Below are 15,614 nucleotides of genomic sequence, written 5' to 3'. Positions count from 1 at the left end.
GATGCGGGACCCTCACGCAAACAGCCCTAACGGCCTCATTCTGGGCACAGCATTCCCTTCCGGGCTCATCTGTGGGTCTGGGGAACTGGCAAACCTGGATTCGGGTTTTGACACTGACATTGAACCTCAGGCTTTCTTTTTTTTCTTTTCTTTTCTTTTCTTCCTTCCTTCCTTTCTTTCTTTTTTTTTTTTTTTTTTTTTTTGTCTTTTTAGGGCCGCACCTGCGGCATATGGAAATTCCCAGGCTAGGGTTCTAATCGGAGCTGTAGCCGGCCTACGCCAGAGCCACAGCCACCCCAGATCTGAGATGTGCCTGTGACCTACACCGACAGTTCACAGCAACGCCAGATCCTTAACCCACTGAGCGAGGCCAGGGATCCAACTCGCATCCTCAAGGATACTAGTCGGGTTCCTTACCGCTGAGCCACAATGGGAACTCCCCCACGCCCTCCGTTAGGAGCCACTGACACCTCCGGTAAGCGCCCCCCCTCCGCGGCTTGGCAGACACAGCCAGCTGCTCCCGTCCTAAACCACGCTGGGCCACCAGCCCGGGAGCGACACCTTAGTTGGACCATAGGGACTTGTAGCTCACGCGCCTGGCGGGGCCGGGGTGGGGGGGGTGCTTCCGTACCTCCTAGGCCCTAGGAGCGCGCCCCCGCTCCGCCCCCGAGGCGCACTTGCGCCGCTCCGGCAATCACTCAGCCGGGAGACAGACTTACCGCTACTGGGGGCGGAGCGTGCGCTTCCCGGAGGCGGGGCATGAGCTTCCCAGGGGCGGGGCGTCGGCTCCTGGGGCGCGGTGTACGGCTTCCGGGGGCGGGGCAGGCGCTCGCCAGCCTCCAGGCAGCCGCGGTCTCTACGCCTGCGCCTGCGCTTAAGTTTGCGCCTGCGCACTCGGCAGGCCCCGCCTCCGGCGCGCAACTGCGCGCGCTCAGCCGGGGGCGGGGCGGGGCAGCTGCTCCCTCCCGAGGACCCCCGGGAACCGGCCGCCGCCCGTCGGGAACGCTTCTCCTTCCGGTGCGGGGAGGGGGGGGGTCTCGGCCCGTGGGGCGGGGCCTCATGGAGGCCGTCGGCCTGGGGACCTGCGGAGGAGGGGACGCGGCGCGAGGCGCAGAGGGGCGGCCAGCACCGGAGGCGAGGGTGCACTTCCGAGTGACGCGGTTCATCATGGAGGCAGGTAACCGCGTCTGGGAAGAGGGCGGGCCCCATGCGGACCAGACGTAGAGGCCGGGCCGCAGTGCTGCGCTCTCACCTGGCGGGCCCCAGCCCGCCTTGGGAGCGCCGAGCGGGCGGGGAGGGGCTGGCCTCGCGAGGACTCGCTTCCCGGAAGAGGGGTCCCTCCAGACGCGGAGCTGGCGCTGCTGTGCAGAGGGAAGAACGCGGGCCTGCGCTGCCTTAGCGAACACTGGGAGGCCCGGCTTAGGGGTATCGGCCTCTGCCTTTCCGTCACGCCCTGTGTGTTAGGCTTCGAGCTGCGAGGCCAAGAGGGTCATTGTCATTTCCCGGACGGGCGCGTAGTCCCAAAGAGAGGATGTGGAAAGGGACTGGCTCCAGCTAAAAGGTGGCGGAGTCGGGGCGCCCGCATCTCGGTTGAGTGTACGGTGCCTTCTGCCACACCTGTCTCCCAGCCTCGGGGGCACTGGCACTTGGTCAAATGGAGTCTTTTGGATCATGCCGCTGGCGAGGCTCGTGACAAGCTTTGTTGAGGAGGTCTCATCACACCGAGAACCTAGGGCGAGGGTTTGCCAAGTAAAAAAAAAGAAAAAGACTTGTAGGGGCACGTGCAGCCATACTGCCTAATCTGACATTGAGATTGAGGGGGTCCCATGTAGGAATTAACTGTGAAACTGAAGTTTAAACCTTGAAATGCTCAAAGTTCTTGAGGTGTCTCTTTCCAAGGATTCTTTCATTTCTTTCTTTCTATTTTTTTTTTTTTTTGTCTTTTTGCTTTTTCTAGGGTCGCTCCTGCGGCATATGGAGGTTCCCAGGCTAGGGGTTGAATCGGAGCTGTAGCCGCTGCGTACACCAGAGCCACAGCAACGCAGGATCTGAGCCACGCCTGCGACCTATACCACAGCTCGTGGCAACGCCGAATCCTTAACCCACTGAGCAAGGCCAGGGATGGAACCCACAACCTCATGGTTCCTAGTCGGATTCGTTAACCACTGCGCCACGACGGGAACTTCTCCAAGGATTTCTTGATAAAATGTATTGTTTACGCCCTTGTCCTCTGTGTGAGGCCAAATGTGGGTCCTCCAAAGATTCCCCCATGCTCGTCCCCAGAACCCGTGACTGTTACCTCATGCGGCAAGATTTTGCAGATGGGATTAAGCCATCCTTAAAGAGAGGCAGCAGGAGTAGACAGGCAGAGGAGAAGGCCATGTGAGGAGGGAAGCGTGGTTAGAAGCTGCTGGCTTTGAAGCTGGAGGAGGGGGCCGCCAGCCAAGAAATGCAGGCACCTCTAGAAGCTGGAAAGGGCAGGGAGATGGATTCTCACATGGAACCTCCAGAAGGAACCAGCCCTGCTGACACCTTGAGCTTAGCCCCCTAAGACTCATTTCAGGCTTCTGACAGCCAGGATTGTGAGAGGAGAAAAATATGTGTTGTTTCAAGCCACTTAGTTTGGGGTAATTTGTTATAGCAGCTCTGGGGAGCTAGTACGCCTTTGAAGGTAGAGGGTGCGGGACATAATTTTACCGACTGTTGGCTGTCCACCTTCCTTCAGTCCGTCGCGTGCCCTTTACTCTTCTCTTGACCCTGGTCGTTGTGAATTCGTTTTGGTTCTGTGACCCGGTGCGGTGATTTCCTTAGGAGCTGCCTGGGGGATGGGCGTTGACCCCTAAATCAAGCCACCACGCTCTGGTTTTGGAGTTCGGTCCCCTTTTCAGTATGTTGCTCTTCTTCCTGTGCTGCCTGCAGGTGCCTTCGGCAGTTACCCTGCTTGCTTTTCTTGCTTTTCTAGCCTCTGCAAACCAGTGCCGCGTATAATCTTTAGCTATAACGTTGGGACTTGTGTCGTCTGTTTGGTGCTCAAAGGCCTTTTTTCCTCCTGTCACCTCGGCAGGGTTTGGGGTAGGTGAGCCGCAGAGGGACGCGCGTGGAACGATGCACCGTCGTCTGTTCAGGATGGGCAGAAACTGATGTGCCAGGCGCTATAGTTTGAAGCCCGGCTTCTCCTGGGGTGGTCTGCTGACCTGTAGCTTGGGTGTGGCCTGGGGTCTTAGCCGTGGGAGTCGGAGGACCCAGTGGAAGACCGTAGCCGCCGCCAGCTGGGTGCTGAGCTCGGTCGCCTGCCCCCGCCCCGGGGCGAGCGCCGGATGGCAGCGCTCCCCTGCCGGCTTTCTCTCGGTAGGTGTCAAGCTAGGGATGCAGTCCATTCCTGTCGCCACGGCCTGCGCCATTTACCACAAGTTCTTCTGCGAGATCGCCCTGGACGCCTATGACCCCTACTTGGTTGCCATGTCCTCCCTGTACTTGGCCGGCAAAGTGGAGGAGCAGCACCTGCGCACTCGTGACATCATCAACGTTTCCAACAGGTATCGGCTTCCGGGCCGGGCGTGGGGACTGCCCAGCGGCCACCCCGACGGGAGGCCACAGAAAGGTCCCTCTAGGCCTTGCCCTGCAGGTGCCAGGAGTCAAGCTCAGAAGGAGGCACCTGGGTGGCCTGCAGCGAGCCGAGAGCACTCGCCTCGAAAGCCTTGGGTGGGCGGGGCACAGTTGGGTTCTGTGGGCCCCAGAGGTGGGCCTGCCGTGCACGGGAGGGTGTGGGCGTGAGAAGCAGGGTCAGAGTTTTAAGGAGCCCCTCTCGCAGCCCAGGGCGCGAGCAGCCACGTTCCTGTCAGGGAGGCCTGCGGGGGTCCAGCTGGCTGGGCAGGCTGTGCGCAGGCCAGGGGGCCAGGAGAAGGCAGCTGATGGAAAGGTACCGACTGGCGGTGCCTCACAGCCTTTCCAGGTTCTCCAGTCGTTAGGAAAGAAATCGATTTTGTGCTCCTTGTCTTTTAATGAACAGCTAACGGAAAAGCACCCCCCCTGCCCCCCGCTGCCGTCCATATGACAGGTTCACGGTGTCCCGCAAAAAATTAAGAGAAAAACAGGAGAGGGAACCGAAGGAGGGCAGCAGGAGTCCACCTGTAATTGCCGGGGCCCGGCGGGGAGGGCCGGCAGCGGGGAAATTGGGTGGCTCGCTAATGAGACCTGGGCGGCGGGTGGCTTCTGTGGGGAGCTCGGCAAACGAGCGAGGAGCTGGGAGGGTGAGTCACGCAGAGAGTTGTGGTCACTCGAGTGTAAATCCTGTTCCCGTACATCTCAGGGACCCTGCGTAGGTGGACGAAGAAGGTGTAAATAGGAATAGAAAGATCTGGAGCGAAGCAAAGATAGTCCAGAGCTGGAAGGCTACACTTACATACATCAGGCTGTCTTGAAATACCTGCCGTGGGCCCCGGTGTGGAGACCGGGCCTCCTGCCGAGTGATGGGGGGGGGCAGCCCGGGGGCCTCCTTTCCCTTCCCTCTCTTTTTACTGTTTTTGTTTTCGTTGTCTTTTTTTGTTTGTTTGTTTCTTTTTTTTTGTCCTTTTGCCTTTTCTAGGGCTGCACTGGCGGCATATGGCGGTTCCCAGGCTAGGGGTCCAACCAGAGCTGTAGCCGCCGGCCTACGACACAGCAACGCGGAATCTGAGCTGTGTCTGTGACGTACACCACGACTCATGGCAACGCCAGATCCTTCACCCACTGAGCGAGGCCAGGGATCAAACCCGCAACCTCATGGTTTCTAGTTGGATTCGTTAACCACTGTGCCATGACGGGAACTCCCTGTTTTTGTTGTCTTTTTTGGCTGTACCTGTGGCGTATGGAAGTTCCCAGGCCAGGGATCGAATGCAAGCCGCAGCTGCCACTTGCACTATAGCTGTCCAATGATCTGGACCCACTGTGCACAGCTGGGGATCGAACCTGAGCCTCTGGACATCCTGTGACTTAGGGGCTCCTGGAAGGGCCTTCCCTGGCTGCTGTCAGCCCCGCCGTATCTCTGCACAGGTACTTTCACCCGGGCAGCGAGCCTCTGGAGCTGGATTCCCGCTTCTGGGAGCTGCGGGATAGCATCGTGCAGTGCGAGCTGCTGGTGCTCCGAGTTCTGCGTTTCCAGGTCTCCTTCCAGCACCCACACAAGGTACACGCTGGGCAAAGGTGGCACCTCTTCGCTCCCTGTCCCTCAGTTCAGGTGCCTCGGGCAGCGCTGGTTCCAGCTTCTGCCTTCTGCCCGCTCGGCTATGGCCACAAGCCGGGACTCGGGCTGCCCTCTGCCGCCCGTGCCCATGTCCCGACCCCCAGGAGTCGTGTGTTCAGCGAGGGGGAAGCAGGGCTGACATCCGGCTCCGCTGTGCTTGGGGGGCCCGCGGGCAGAGCCCCCCCATGCCTTTTCGCTGCTGGGAATGCAAATGACCTCCAGCAACACTGCTTCAAAAGCAGAGGGGAGCCGAGAAGCCCAGCCCCGTCTGGGCTCCCGGGCTCGTTGCTTGTGCTCGTAGCGCTGTAGTTTAATGCTGCACCATTTCACGGGGTGTAGCCTTCACCCAGCCACCAGCACAGTTAAGATACAAAACAGCTCCGTCCTGTTGCCTGCCTGCCTGCCTGCCTTTATTTTTTTTTTGTCTTTTTTTTTTTTGCTTTTTAGGGCCGCATCCGCGGCATATGGAGGTTCCCAGGGTAGGGGTCGAGTCGGAGCTGCAGCTGCCAGCCTACACCACAGCCACGCGTCTTCAAGGCTTCAAGTCGGGTTCGTTTCTGCTACACCATGACGGGAACTCCCCCATTGCCCCTCTTACTGTCTCACCCCGACCCTTCCCAGCCGCCTCCCGTCCCGGAGAGCCCTGGTGCAGCCAGCCATGCCCTCCCATTTCTGTCACGCACAGGCCGGTGTAGCAGGGCGCCCTGCCACGGGACTGGGGCAGGTGTGCAGGGCTGGAGGCCCGGGAGGACCTGGTGCTCAGGCAGGGGACCTGTCACTCGCTGGCCCCTAGCCTTGGGCTGGGCGCATGGGTGCCGTGCTCAGCTCTGCAGATATGGCCGCTGTTTCAGGCACTTCGCTTTGAGCTGGGCCATGGGGCTGAGTCAAGGGTTTCTGACGTGGCTGGAGCAGGGCTACGTCGAAGGAGAAGACTGTGCTGGGGGTGGCCGTCGGGAGTGGCCCAGGCGGGTTCTAGGAACCGGGCCTTGAGGATGAGAGTGGGTGGGCCCGTGGGTGGTGCGGTGCGGGTGGAGGTAGTTTCTGAGCCGGCAGGAGGGTGGGCGAGGGCTGGGAGGCCCGGGGGCAGGCTGAGTGGCACGGGGGCTCTGCATCCCCTCTGTGGTCTGTCCACGTCGTGACGGCTTAGGGGAGAGCGGCCGGCTGGTTCAGGGGCCACGGAGTCTCACGGGCGGGGTGGCTCACGGATGTGTCTTTGCAGTACCTGCTCCACTACCTGCTGTCGCTCAAGAACTGGCTGAACCGTCACAGCTGGCAGCGGACCCCCGTCTCCGTCACTGCCTGGGCTCTGCTGCGGGACAGCTACCACGGCGGCCTGTGCCTGCGCTTCCGGGCTCAGCACATCGCCGCAGCAGTGCTGTACCTGGCCCTGCAGGCCTACGGGGTCGAGGTGCCTGCCGAGGCCGAGGCCGAGAAGCCGTGGTGGCAGGTGAGGTGACTGCGTTGGCGCCGTCCCCCTTGTCTTTGCCTGAGGCCTTTGAGAAGTCCCCGTTCTGGGCGTGCCCATTTTTTTGGTAGTAATTAGCCCCAGAGAAAGATCTGAGCCAGTCGGCCGTCCCGAAGCTTGCAAGTGCCCTGTCGGAGCAGCGTGAGGCAGACCCCCGCCTCAGACGCCGGGGCTGCAGGTGGCCGCCCCGGGCCCTGCAGGGTGGGCGGTGAGCAGCATCGCCGGCCTGGGCCTGACCGCTGGCTGCCCGCGGCGGCCTCCCCGCAGCCAGGACAAGCGCGCGTCCGGACGTGGCCAAGGGTTCGGGCTGGGGTCCCTCAGTGCCGAGAACTGCTGCGAGAACCGAGCACTTGTATTGAACTGCGTGGGGGCTTGTCGCGGCGCGGAGGCTGGGTGGGTACACGGGTGGAGGGGCCGCCGCGTCCGGGGAGCAGGCACGCGTCCGGCCAAAGGCTGCGGCCCTGGCCGGCTTTCCCTGGGCGGCCCCACGCCTCTCAGAACGGGACGTGGTGCTCATTCCGGTTTTCCAGTCCCGTCCTGGGACCTGCTGTTCTTCTTTTCCTGATGCCTCATTGTCTGCCCTTGTCGGAGAATGAATGAGCTGCTCGAGGGATGGGAGGCTCCCTCTTGTGGTCCCCCACCCCCACCCCCAGCCCACAGGGGCCAGAAATCTGTCCCGATTCCTGAACAGAGGGCGCCCCCAGGTGCCTAGCTGGGCCCTGCTCTTGGCGCCCACCCCCCGCCCCCAGTCTGCACTTCCTGGTCCTTCCTGGCCCGTCTGACACCGCCTCCAACGCCCGGCAGCTGGCAGCCCCTGCCCGGTGCCTGGGCCTGGCGGCTAGTAGGAGTACAGGTGCATCCGTACTCCAGATGCAGCCGTAGCCCCGGCCTCGGGCTGGATGCATCTTTTTGGCAGCGTGGGGGTCAGAGGGCAACTGGACGGAAAGCATCGCTCCGTGCTGGGCTTCTCGGGACTTGCAGATCAGGTGGCCCGCTCTGTTGAATCAGGTGGTGGCAGAGAGGCTCTCTGAGGACGTCCTGGGCTGCCTGTGTCCTCTGTGTCCTCCTTTCTGGGGCCACCGTAGCACCTTGGCTTCCCGCCGTCGCCCTTAGGTCCTGAACACTGGGCAGCAGCTCCGCCGCGGGCCTCTCTTCTGGCCAGTGATTGTTGAGCCGGGACGGGTGGCCCCTTGCTCTTCAGTCTTTCTGGAGAGCTCTGCCCCGTGCACAGGAGCCATCCAGGCATCCTTTGGGTGCACAACAGCCCCTTGCTCAGTGTTGAGCAGCACCCGTGGGCGGCCGCCTGCCCGGCCCCAGGGTGCTTCCGTCTGAATCGCGAGTGGCTTCTCTTCCTCGCGTGCTCCCAGCCCCCACTTCGCTGTTGCCACTCATCTGCCATGCGCAGGTGCCAGCATTTTCAGGCTCCTCCCTGGTAGAGCTGGCCCACGTGGTGCTTGTCCGTGGCTCCGCGCGGGTGGACGCCGGGGTTGCTGCCGGCCTTTGGCCCTGGGCTGCTTTGTAACGGTCATTTCTCAGCTCGGGTCTCCAGGAGCACGCAGGTAGTGCCCCGGACGCGCGGGTCCACGGGGCGATGGCTGAGCTCCCAGAGCCAGCGGTCGGGTGGCAGGGGCGGGCTGCCCCCTCAGGGAGCCTGTGGAGGGTTTGAGCTCTCTTGGGGCACCTTGTTTTACGTTTAACTTCCCGTGTCCTCAGAGGTCCCCGAGAGCACCCTCGGCTGGGCGTGCGGTGTTGGGAGAAGCCGGGGTCCTCGGGGTAGTGAGTGTTAGGGTGGGCCCTGGGGACGGAGGGTGGGGCCGGGAAAGATGGGGTCCCTGGCGGGGGACCGTCACTCACCCACGGAAACCGCCACCAGGGAAGCGCCCCTGAGCCGTCTGTCCCAGGACCTTCGTGGGGGTCGGTCCCGGAGGCCTGGGGCGCTCGCGTGGCTGACCTGAGTGACTGGGTCCCCGCACCCCAGAGGTGAAGCTGATCCCTGCGGCCCAAGGCCGCGCCACAAATCCCGCCGTCAGCATAGACCGCCTGGCGGGCCCTGGGCCCCGGGGCAAACCAAGACCCTCTCATGAGGCGGGATGTGCCAGGGGCCCAGAGGTCCCCTCCCAGGACCTGGGCCAGGGCCAGACCTTCCTTGCCAATGTTCAGGATCAGCCCATCTTCATTTGGGCCCCTGGGGACTCAGTTTACAGTCGTCTAAGCTCCCTGACACACTCCCAAGGATGTCTGCTCTGGGCTGGGGAGCAGTCCCTTGTCCCCCAGGGCTGGCCTAGGGTGGGGTCCAGGAGAACTAGCCTGCCCTTTCCATTTCTGGAAATGGACTCGCGCCCCTCCTCGCCCACCCCCAGGGACCGTGGATCTGAGGGCCCAGGGTGGGGGCGGGGAGGGGGCAGGAGCCTGTGTTCTGGGCCCAGCTGTCCCCAACTTCCTATGTAACCTAGGACGAGTCCCCTCTCCGGGAGGAGTTGGATGGTCCCCAAGGCCCCTTCCATCTGGAAGGTTCTCTACTTTGTGACCCGCCTTGGCAGGCTGGAACTGAGCGGGCTTGGTGGTGGTGCCGTGTTGACGCAGAGGGAGTCTAATCGGAATCTCTTTTCCTTCTCCTTTCTAGGTGTTTAGTGAAGACCTTACCAAGCCAGTCATTGATAATATTGTGTCTGATCTCATTCAGATTTATACCATGGACACAGAGATCCCCTAAGGCCTGGCCCAGGCCTGCCCAAAGAAGCCCGGGACGCTCGGCTGCCTGGGGACGGCACCGCCACGGGGCCGCGAAGGCCGGCCCCAGAGGACCCGCGGGGAGGGCTGGTTTGGTGCTGCTGGAGACGGGCTGGTGAAGGCGATGATGCGCGCGCTCTGACTGTCCCCGGCCGGACGGTGACGGGAGCCGCGCCTGCAGCGGGCAGGCTGACACCACAGCCTGTGGGGCAGGGCATCGTGTCCGCTTTTGTCCTTCGAGAGGACGCCGAGTGCCGGCAAGGCGGGATGTCGTTGCAGAGAGATCAGAGGATGGGACTGCACCCCTGGGCAGCTTTTAAAAGCCACATTTCTAGAAAGTATGAATGTGCTACATAGATGGAATTTTATTTTGTGTAATAAAAGATGATTCAAATCAACCAAGGCGCCCTGTGTTGGCTCTGCTGCCCCGGGGGGCTCGGGGTGCCGTCCAGGCTCGGTTTCCCCTAAACTGCTCTCTGCCGTTTCTGGGGCAGACCCTCTATCCCTTCCAGAAGGCAGGAGGGCACAGCGTGTCACGGTGACATGGCCTCCCTCCTCCTCCTCCATGGGACACTTGCAGGGCTTGGTGTCTTTTTTTTTTTTTTGGTTTTTTTGCTTTTTCTAGGGCTGCTCCTGCGGCATATGGAGGTTCCCAGGCTAGGGGTCTAATCAGAGTTGCAGCCGCCGGCCTACACCACAGCCACAGCCATGCCAGATCCCAGCCGCGTCTGTGACCTACGTACACCACAGCTCACGGCAACGCCGGATCCTTAACCCACAGCAAGACCAGGGGTCGAACCCGCAACCTCGTGGTTCCTAGTCGGATTCATTAACCCCTGAGCCACGGCGGAACTCCTTGGTGTCATTTTTTTAAAATGCCAAGACGGTCTAGATGGGGAGCCTAGGGACTCAGAGCCACGCCCCCTGACTCCCACTCAGGAGGCAGGCACATCTTAAGCACATGATGGTGGGGGCTGGGGGACTGTCCCAGGCACTTCACGCTTGGGAGGTTGTCACCAGGGAAGCACAGGCTCTGGACACTGGCCACCATGCTTCCCCGCGCCCATAGGAGTGGGGGCTGGTTGGAGCGCCTGGGGTCCACTGGGTGAGGGGCACAGGGAGGGGTCACACATGGGCGACTGTGTTATTTGTCTTCAGGGTGAAGGGTATGAGTAAATGCAGTTCCCAGGCCAGGGATCAGATCCGAGCCCCAGTTGTGTGACTTTTGCCGCAGTTGCAGCCTTTAACCCACTGTGCTGGGCTGGGGATCGAACCTGCGTCCCAGCGCTGCAGAGACGCCGCTGATCCTGTTGCAGCACAAGTGGGAACTCCACCTGATTGCTACTTTAAATCCCATGTGTGTGCCTGTCGCACTGCCCTGGGGACTTGCTGGCTCTGTGTGCTGGCTTCTGGGCCTGTCACCTCTGTGCTTGTCACTCAGGGGGCATCGACTGCATGTTGTCACAGGACTGTGAACTTCACCATCGGTATGTGTGGTCATTGGAACACAGATGAAGGGAAGGTATGGGGACACAGGTGCTGCTTTGGGGAGCGTGCGATACGCCCAGCCCTGCTTGGTAAGGATCGTTCGGCCATAGAATATGAACGAAAATCTGCTACAGGGGGGTTTTCTTTCGTTTGCTTTGGCTTCTTGGTACCGAGGCTTCCAGCTTTACTTTAGGTTCAGCAAGGTTGTGGGAATTCCTTGGTGTCTCAGGGCTTTAAGGATCCAGCGTTGTCATTTCATTGCTGTGGTGCAGGTTTGATCCCTGGCTCGGGAACTTCCCCATGCCTTTGGCTCGAACAAAAAAAAAAAAAAAAAAAAAAAAAAAAGGAAAAGTCAATAATGAGAGATTGAGACAGGATTTTCTAGAACTTGAATCTTTCCAGGAGCTTTTTAGTTCTGAGCTGGAAGGAACAAGAATCCTTCCCCAGAGGCTGCAGAGGGCATGCGACCCTGCCCCCGCCTTGAACTTGGACAGACCGGGGAGCGAGGAAGCGTCTGTTGCTTTACGTTCCCCCACCCCATTTGTGGTGGGAGCCCAGGAAACTCACACAGGCCTTAGGCCGGCTGGCTGTGTGGACGGAAGGGTGTTGTACCACTTTCCTTGCCCCAAGCCGTGTGGCTAAGTGCTCATTTGTTCCCATGGGAACCTGGATCCTATCTGATGGTGGAAGTCAGCAGGAAGGAGCCAGGCAGAAGGGAACAGTTTTTGAGGGGCGAGCCCAGGCTCTCTCCAGAAGGTGCGGCTGTTGGGCTCAGCCTGGACTTGGCACGGTGCTTCGCGATGGACTCACGTGTCCGTGAAGCAAGAGCTCCTTGCCGCTGGTCTGCTGTTCTCTGCTTTTTGGCTGTTGCCTTTTTTAGAAGTGTGGACGCTGGTGGCTGGGAGGGAACTTAGAAGCCATGGTTCTTGTTTTTTGGCAGCTTCCCTGGAAAGTGCTTCCTCTGGCACGGCTGAGGAACAGGGTGACGGGCGGAGTGGAGGAATAGAAACAAGAGGAGACAAGATGCATGGACTCTTGGCACCGTTGCCATGGTCGTCCTTTGCAAACCTTGGGCCGGAGCTGCCTTTGGCTCTGCTGGCGGAGCAGAGGGTCTGGGCCATGGAGCACGGCTGTCCCCACGCACAGGTGTTCAAAGGTGCCTAGTGAGCCAAGCAACGGAGGTGGGTATGGCCCATGGAGCAAGGGAGCGAACCATGGCGTCTTTCCATGGCTTTGGTTTCAAGAGGAAATCTGTGACGGGAAGCCTCGGCTGCTGCCAGGGGGCGGCGGACATGGTGCCGGTGCTGTGCCACAGTCCCACTCCCGGGTCCACCCCAAAGCACTGAACACAGAGGTGCAAAGAGGCGTTTGTACACCGTGTTGGCAGCCACGCAATTCCCAACAGCCGAGAGGCGGAAGCCACCCTAGCGCTCGCCGGTGGGTGAATGGAGAAGCACCGTGTGGTCCGTCCATACAGCGCGGTGTCATTTAGCCAGGACAGCCCAGTTCCCTGCTGGCCTAGTGGTTAGGATCCAGGGGTGCTCTTACTGCTGCAGCCTGGGTTCAGTTCTCACACCAAGCCATCATCAAGCCATCGCATGCCATGGCCAAGACAAGGACTACATCAAAGAAAAGGAATCAAATTTAAAAAGGAAGGACGTTCTGACACCTGCTACAACACGGACGGAGCTCGAGGACGGCATGTTGGGTGACATCAGCCTGTCCCAGACAGATCCTGTGTGATTCCGCTGGGACGAGTCCCTAGAGGAGCCGGATTGCCAGGGACAGAAAGTAGGATGGGGGGCTGGGGGCGGGGGCCGGGGCTGGTGTCGAATGGGGACGGTTTCCGTTGGGGTGGAGGAGCAGGTCTGAGGTTGGGTGCTGGGGGCCGCACGGCGGCGTCGATGTGCTCCACGCCCCCAACTGCGCACCGAGCAACGGTTGAGATGGTCCGTTTGACGTTATGTGTCCTTTACCGCAATGACAAAAGAGGGAGTCTGCCCGTGTGGCAGGGTTCTGGCCTTTGGGTGGTGTCGTACCCCCCCCGCCCCACCCGCTTCCTCCGAGGCGTCCTGGCCATTCGGGCCAGGCCCTCCCGGTTGGCCCACGGAACCAACGTGACCCCACCGGACAGGCCAGCCCTCCCCATAGGATGGGCACGGGCGCCGCATCCCAAGGGGACCCCACGTCTCTTTAGTTCCTGACGAGAAATCACCAGACGGGACATGACACACATCACCACCCAGACGCCGGGGTGCAGGAGCCTTTCGTTTTTTTTTTTTTTTTTTTTTTTTAATACACAGAAATTTTGGTCTATTCTTTAAATTAGGAAATTCAACTACAGACTTTAAATTAGCATATGCATCTGTGGTCTTCCTCATTAAGATACTCTTGTTCATCTTTATAACAGGCAGATAAAAATGTAAAACAGATTTAATAACTGAACACAGTTGACCAAGCCATTCCGTAGAAGAGAGTGCTTTAGAGAGAGGGGGGCTTCCTGAGGAGCCAGGACCCCCCCCCACCGGCCTGAAGACGGCACACAAACGACCACAGCCCGTGGAAAGGCAACCTAGGGACTAGACAGCCGCCGTGTACAGGAGCGACTTGGTACAGCAGCAGTGAGGCTTTGTAATATATGTCGACCCCTTGTTCTACCAATGTGTCTACAACAGAAGATGGAAAGAAGCCCGTGAGCGCAGCGTTATGCGGCTTATCTTCTTCGATTCCAACATCTCCGATCTGAGGTCTTGCTTAAGACCTCACAGACCCTCGACGAATTGAGTTGCCCTGTTTGTTGTTGTTTAAACAAGGACATTAGGGAACAATTTACAAATGGGTAACATTCTCGACGTGCCCTTTGGAAAAAAGGGATGGCTTTAAGTTATCTGTAGCTGGCATTTGAAGTGGGATTTGCTGTTCTAACTGAAAGGCCTTTGCCCGAGGTTGGACGACTCCTGCTCAGGGGCGACACATGGCGTGATTGCTAACAGTGGGGACCGAGTGTTCGCTCTGGATGCCGCCTGGACTCGTGGAGGCTCCGGTGGAGGGGAGGCAAGCCCGCCACCCGTGGCTGCAGGTCGGGACGGGAGGGGCGAACCAGCCTGGCCACCAGTGCAGCTGCTGCGCAGCTGCTGAGCATGCGCCTCAGCACCTGTGCTTTCCCTCGGCTCCCAGCTGTCCCCCAGCAGCTCAGCCCTGGACCCCAGCACCCCAGCGACAGGCGACAGGCATGGTGGACCCCAACCTCCTCCTTGCAAAACGTGGGACAGGAGTATTCAGAAGGCAAAAGGACTTCTGCTTTTTCTGCATTTCCCTCCCTGGCTACCATGCATTCGAGGACGGCTGAGGCTTGGCACGCTGGATGCCCACTCTGTAAGGAGAGGCTCCCGAAGGAGGCATCTGGGGAGCCCAGGCCCAGCTCTCCCCACCTGCAGACCAGGTGCTCAGCTCACGTGGCAGAGCTGACCTCCTCAGCCTTCCGCCCCTGCCGCTAGAGCAACGGAGACGAGGTACCGTCGCTCCCAGGGGCTTTGCTTTCTGCATCTGCTTCCCCAAGGTCTCTGTCGGTGGCGGCAGACACAAATCCATGGCCACCAAGGAAGCCCACTGGCCAGAACATAAGACTTGGAATTAGAGCCGGAACCAAAGGAAACTGAAAGCAAAACTCCGCCTTCCACCTGCTGGAGGGGATCATTCTCATCAAGACTTTGGTATTTTCCTTTTAAATAAAAATTCCATCAAGGGTTGTTTTTTTTTTTCCTCTATAGGCAGAGGTCTCAACGTGCAAATGTTCCAATGTTCCGACTGTAACTGCTCCAGCCTCGCACGTCCCTCCCCCGCGTTCCCCTCCACCAGAAACTCTGCTGGGAGGATGGAGGGGAGTGGGGGAGAGGGAGCAGCGGCGGGGGGCGGGGGGTCCCGAGCAACCAGAAGGCTATTCTCTCAGTCTAGTTCCGTGAAAAAATCAACAAAACACCCTGCCACAATAAATAATGAAATTTCAAAATGAAAACACCCGATAGGAGGAATGGAAATATCATGCCGAGAAGTAGTTCCTTATTCTTGAGATATGCATCTGGTCCTATACGCACGGCCACGTCTCTGGGTGCACACATGTGGCTGCGCACGCGCGCACACAGACCGACTGCAGGTGTTCTGCGGGGGGGACGGGGGGGGGCGGTGCAGTCCCGCTCGCCGGCGGGCTCTTGGGTGCTGCTGAGAGGTGCTGGCCTTTTGTCTCTTCGTGTGAATCCCTTGATCCCGCTGCTCTGCAGCAGGTGCCACGAAACCCCCACTAAACTGAAAGCAGCCCCCAGCCCCACTGCGCAGCCCCACGGTGAACATCTGGCGGGATTACAGTGTCCATTAGAAAAGGCTTCGATAGAAAAAGGGGGGAACGCAACTCTGGTCTCTCCCTCCTCCTCCTCCTCCTGCTGCTGGCTAAGAAGCCTCCAATGCAGTGGCTTCCTGCAAGTGCCCACGAGCCTCTCCAGCCGCCTGGCGGCCCTCCTCGCGGGCCGGCGCGTCCGCCCGGGTGCGCGTGTGTGCGGGGTGCGCGTGCCGAGAGCAGTTCTGCTTAGAGGGACGTCTCCACGCTGTGGAGCGGGCTCCCGGGTCTGGAGGAGAACACCGACGAGGTAGCTGACTTGGTGCCGTGCATGGTCAGGTAGATGCCGCTGTCGATGGCGTTGTTGTTCTGGTTGGGGG

The 15,614-nt window shown here is 60.1% G+C and overlaps 2 protein-coding genes across 3 annotated transcripts in view; one reads left to right on the top strand and one right to left on the bottom strand.

Annotated features, from left to right (window-relative positions):
* On the top strand, window positions 745-9,814 carry FAM58A (family with sequence similarity 58 member A). Of its 2 annotated transcripts, none has more exons than XM_003360487.4 (5): window positions 745-1,177; window positions 3,353-3,536; window positions 5,032-5,164; window positions 6,441-6,668; window positions 9,370-9,814. In XM_003360487.4, the coding sequence occupies exons 1-5, from the start codon at window positions 760-762 to the stop codon at window positions 9,397-9,399; spliced, it is 993 nt and encodes a 330-aa protein (XP_003360535.2). In that variant the 5' UTR covers window positions 745-759; the 3' UTR covers window positions 9,400-9,814. The 2 variants fall into 2 exon arrangements, with proteins under 2 accessions (XP_003360535.2, XP_003360534.2); XM_003360486.4 differs by having other exon boundaries at window positions 9,310-9,814.
* Window positions 13,164-15,614, bottom strand: part of ATP2B3 (ATPase plasma membrane Ca2+ transporting 3) — a 38,780-nt gene continuing 36,329 nt past the window's right edge. The window contains 1 exon segment of the mRNA XM_021079667.1: window positions 13,164-15,614. Coding sequence (XP_020935326.1) covers window positions 15,484-15,614 — 131 coding nt within the window. The 3' untranslated portion in view covers window positions 13,164-15,483.

This window comes from Sus scrofa, chromosome X (genome assembly GCF_000003025.6).
Source record: "Sus scrofa isolate TJ Tabasco breed Duroc chromosome X, Sscrofa11.1, whole genome shotgun sequence".
In the NCBI taxonomy this organism is placed as follows: domain Eukaryota; kingdom Metazoa; phylum Chordata; class Mammalia; order Artiodactyla; family Suidae; genus Sus; species Sus scrofa.
Note: the sequence above shows the minus strand (reverse complement) of the source record. Positions and strands in the feature narration are given on the sequence as shown.

Bases quoted from the DNA above. Each gene is read 5' to 3' on its own strand.
- FAM58A (XM_003360486.4), top strand. From the start codon at position 760: ATGAGCTTCCCAGGGGCGGGGCGTCGGCTCCTGGGGCGCGGTGTACGG. The intron at 1,178-3,352 runs GTAACCGCGTCT...TTCTCTCGGTAG, and splicing joins GCGGTTCATCATGGAGGCAG to GTGTCAAGCTAGGGATGCAG. The intron at 3,537-5,031 runs GTATCGGCTTCC...ATCTCTGCACAG, and splicing joins ATCATCAACGTTTCCAACAG to GTACTTTCACCCGGGCAGCG.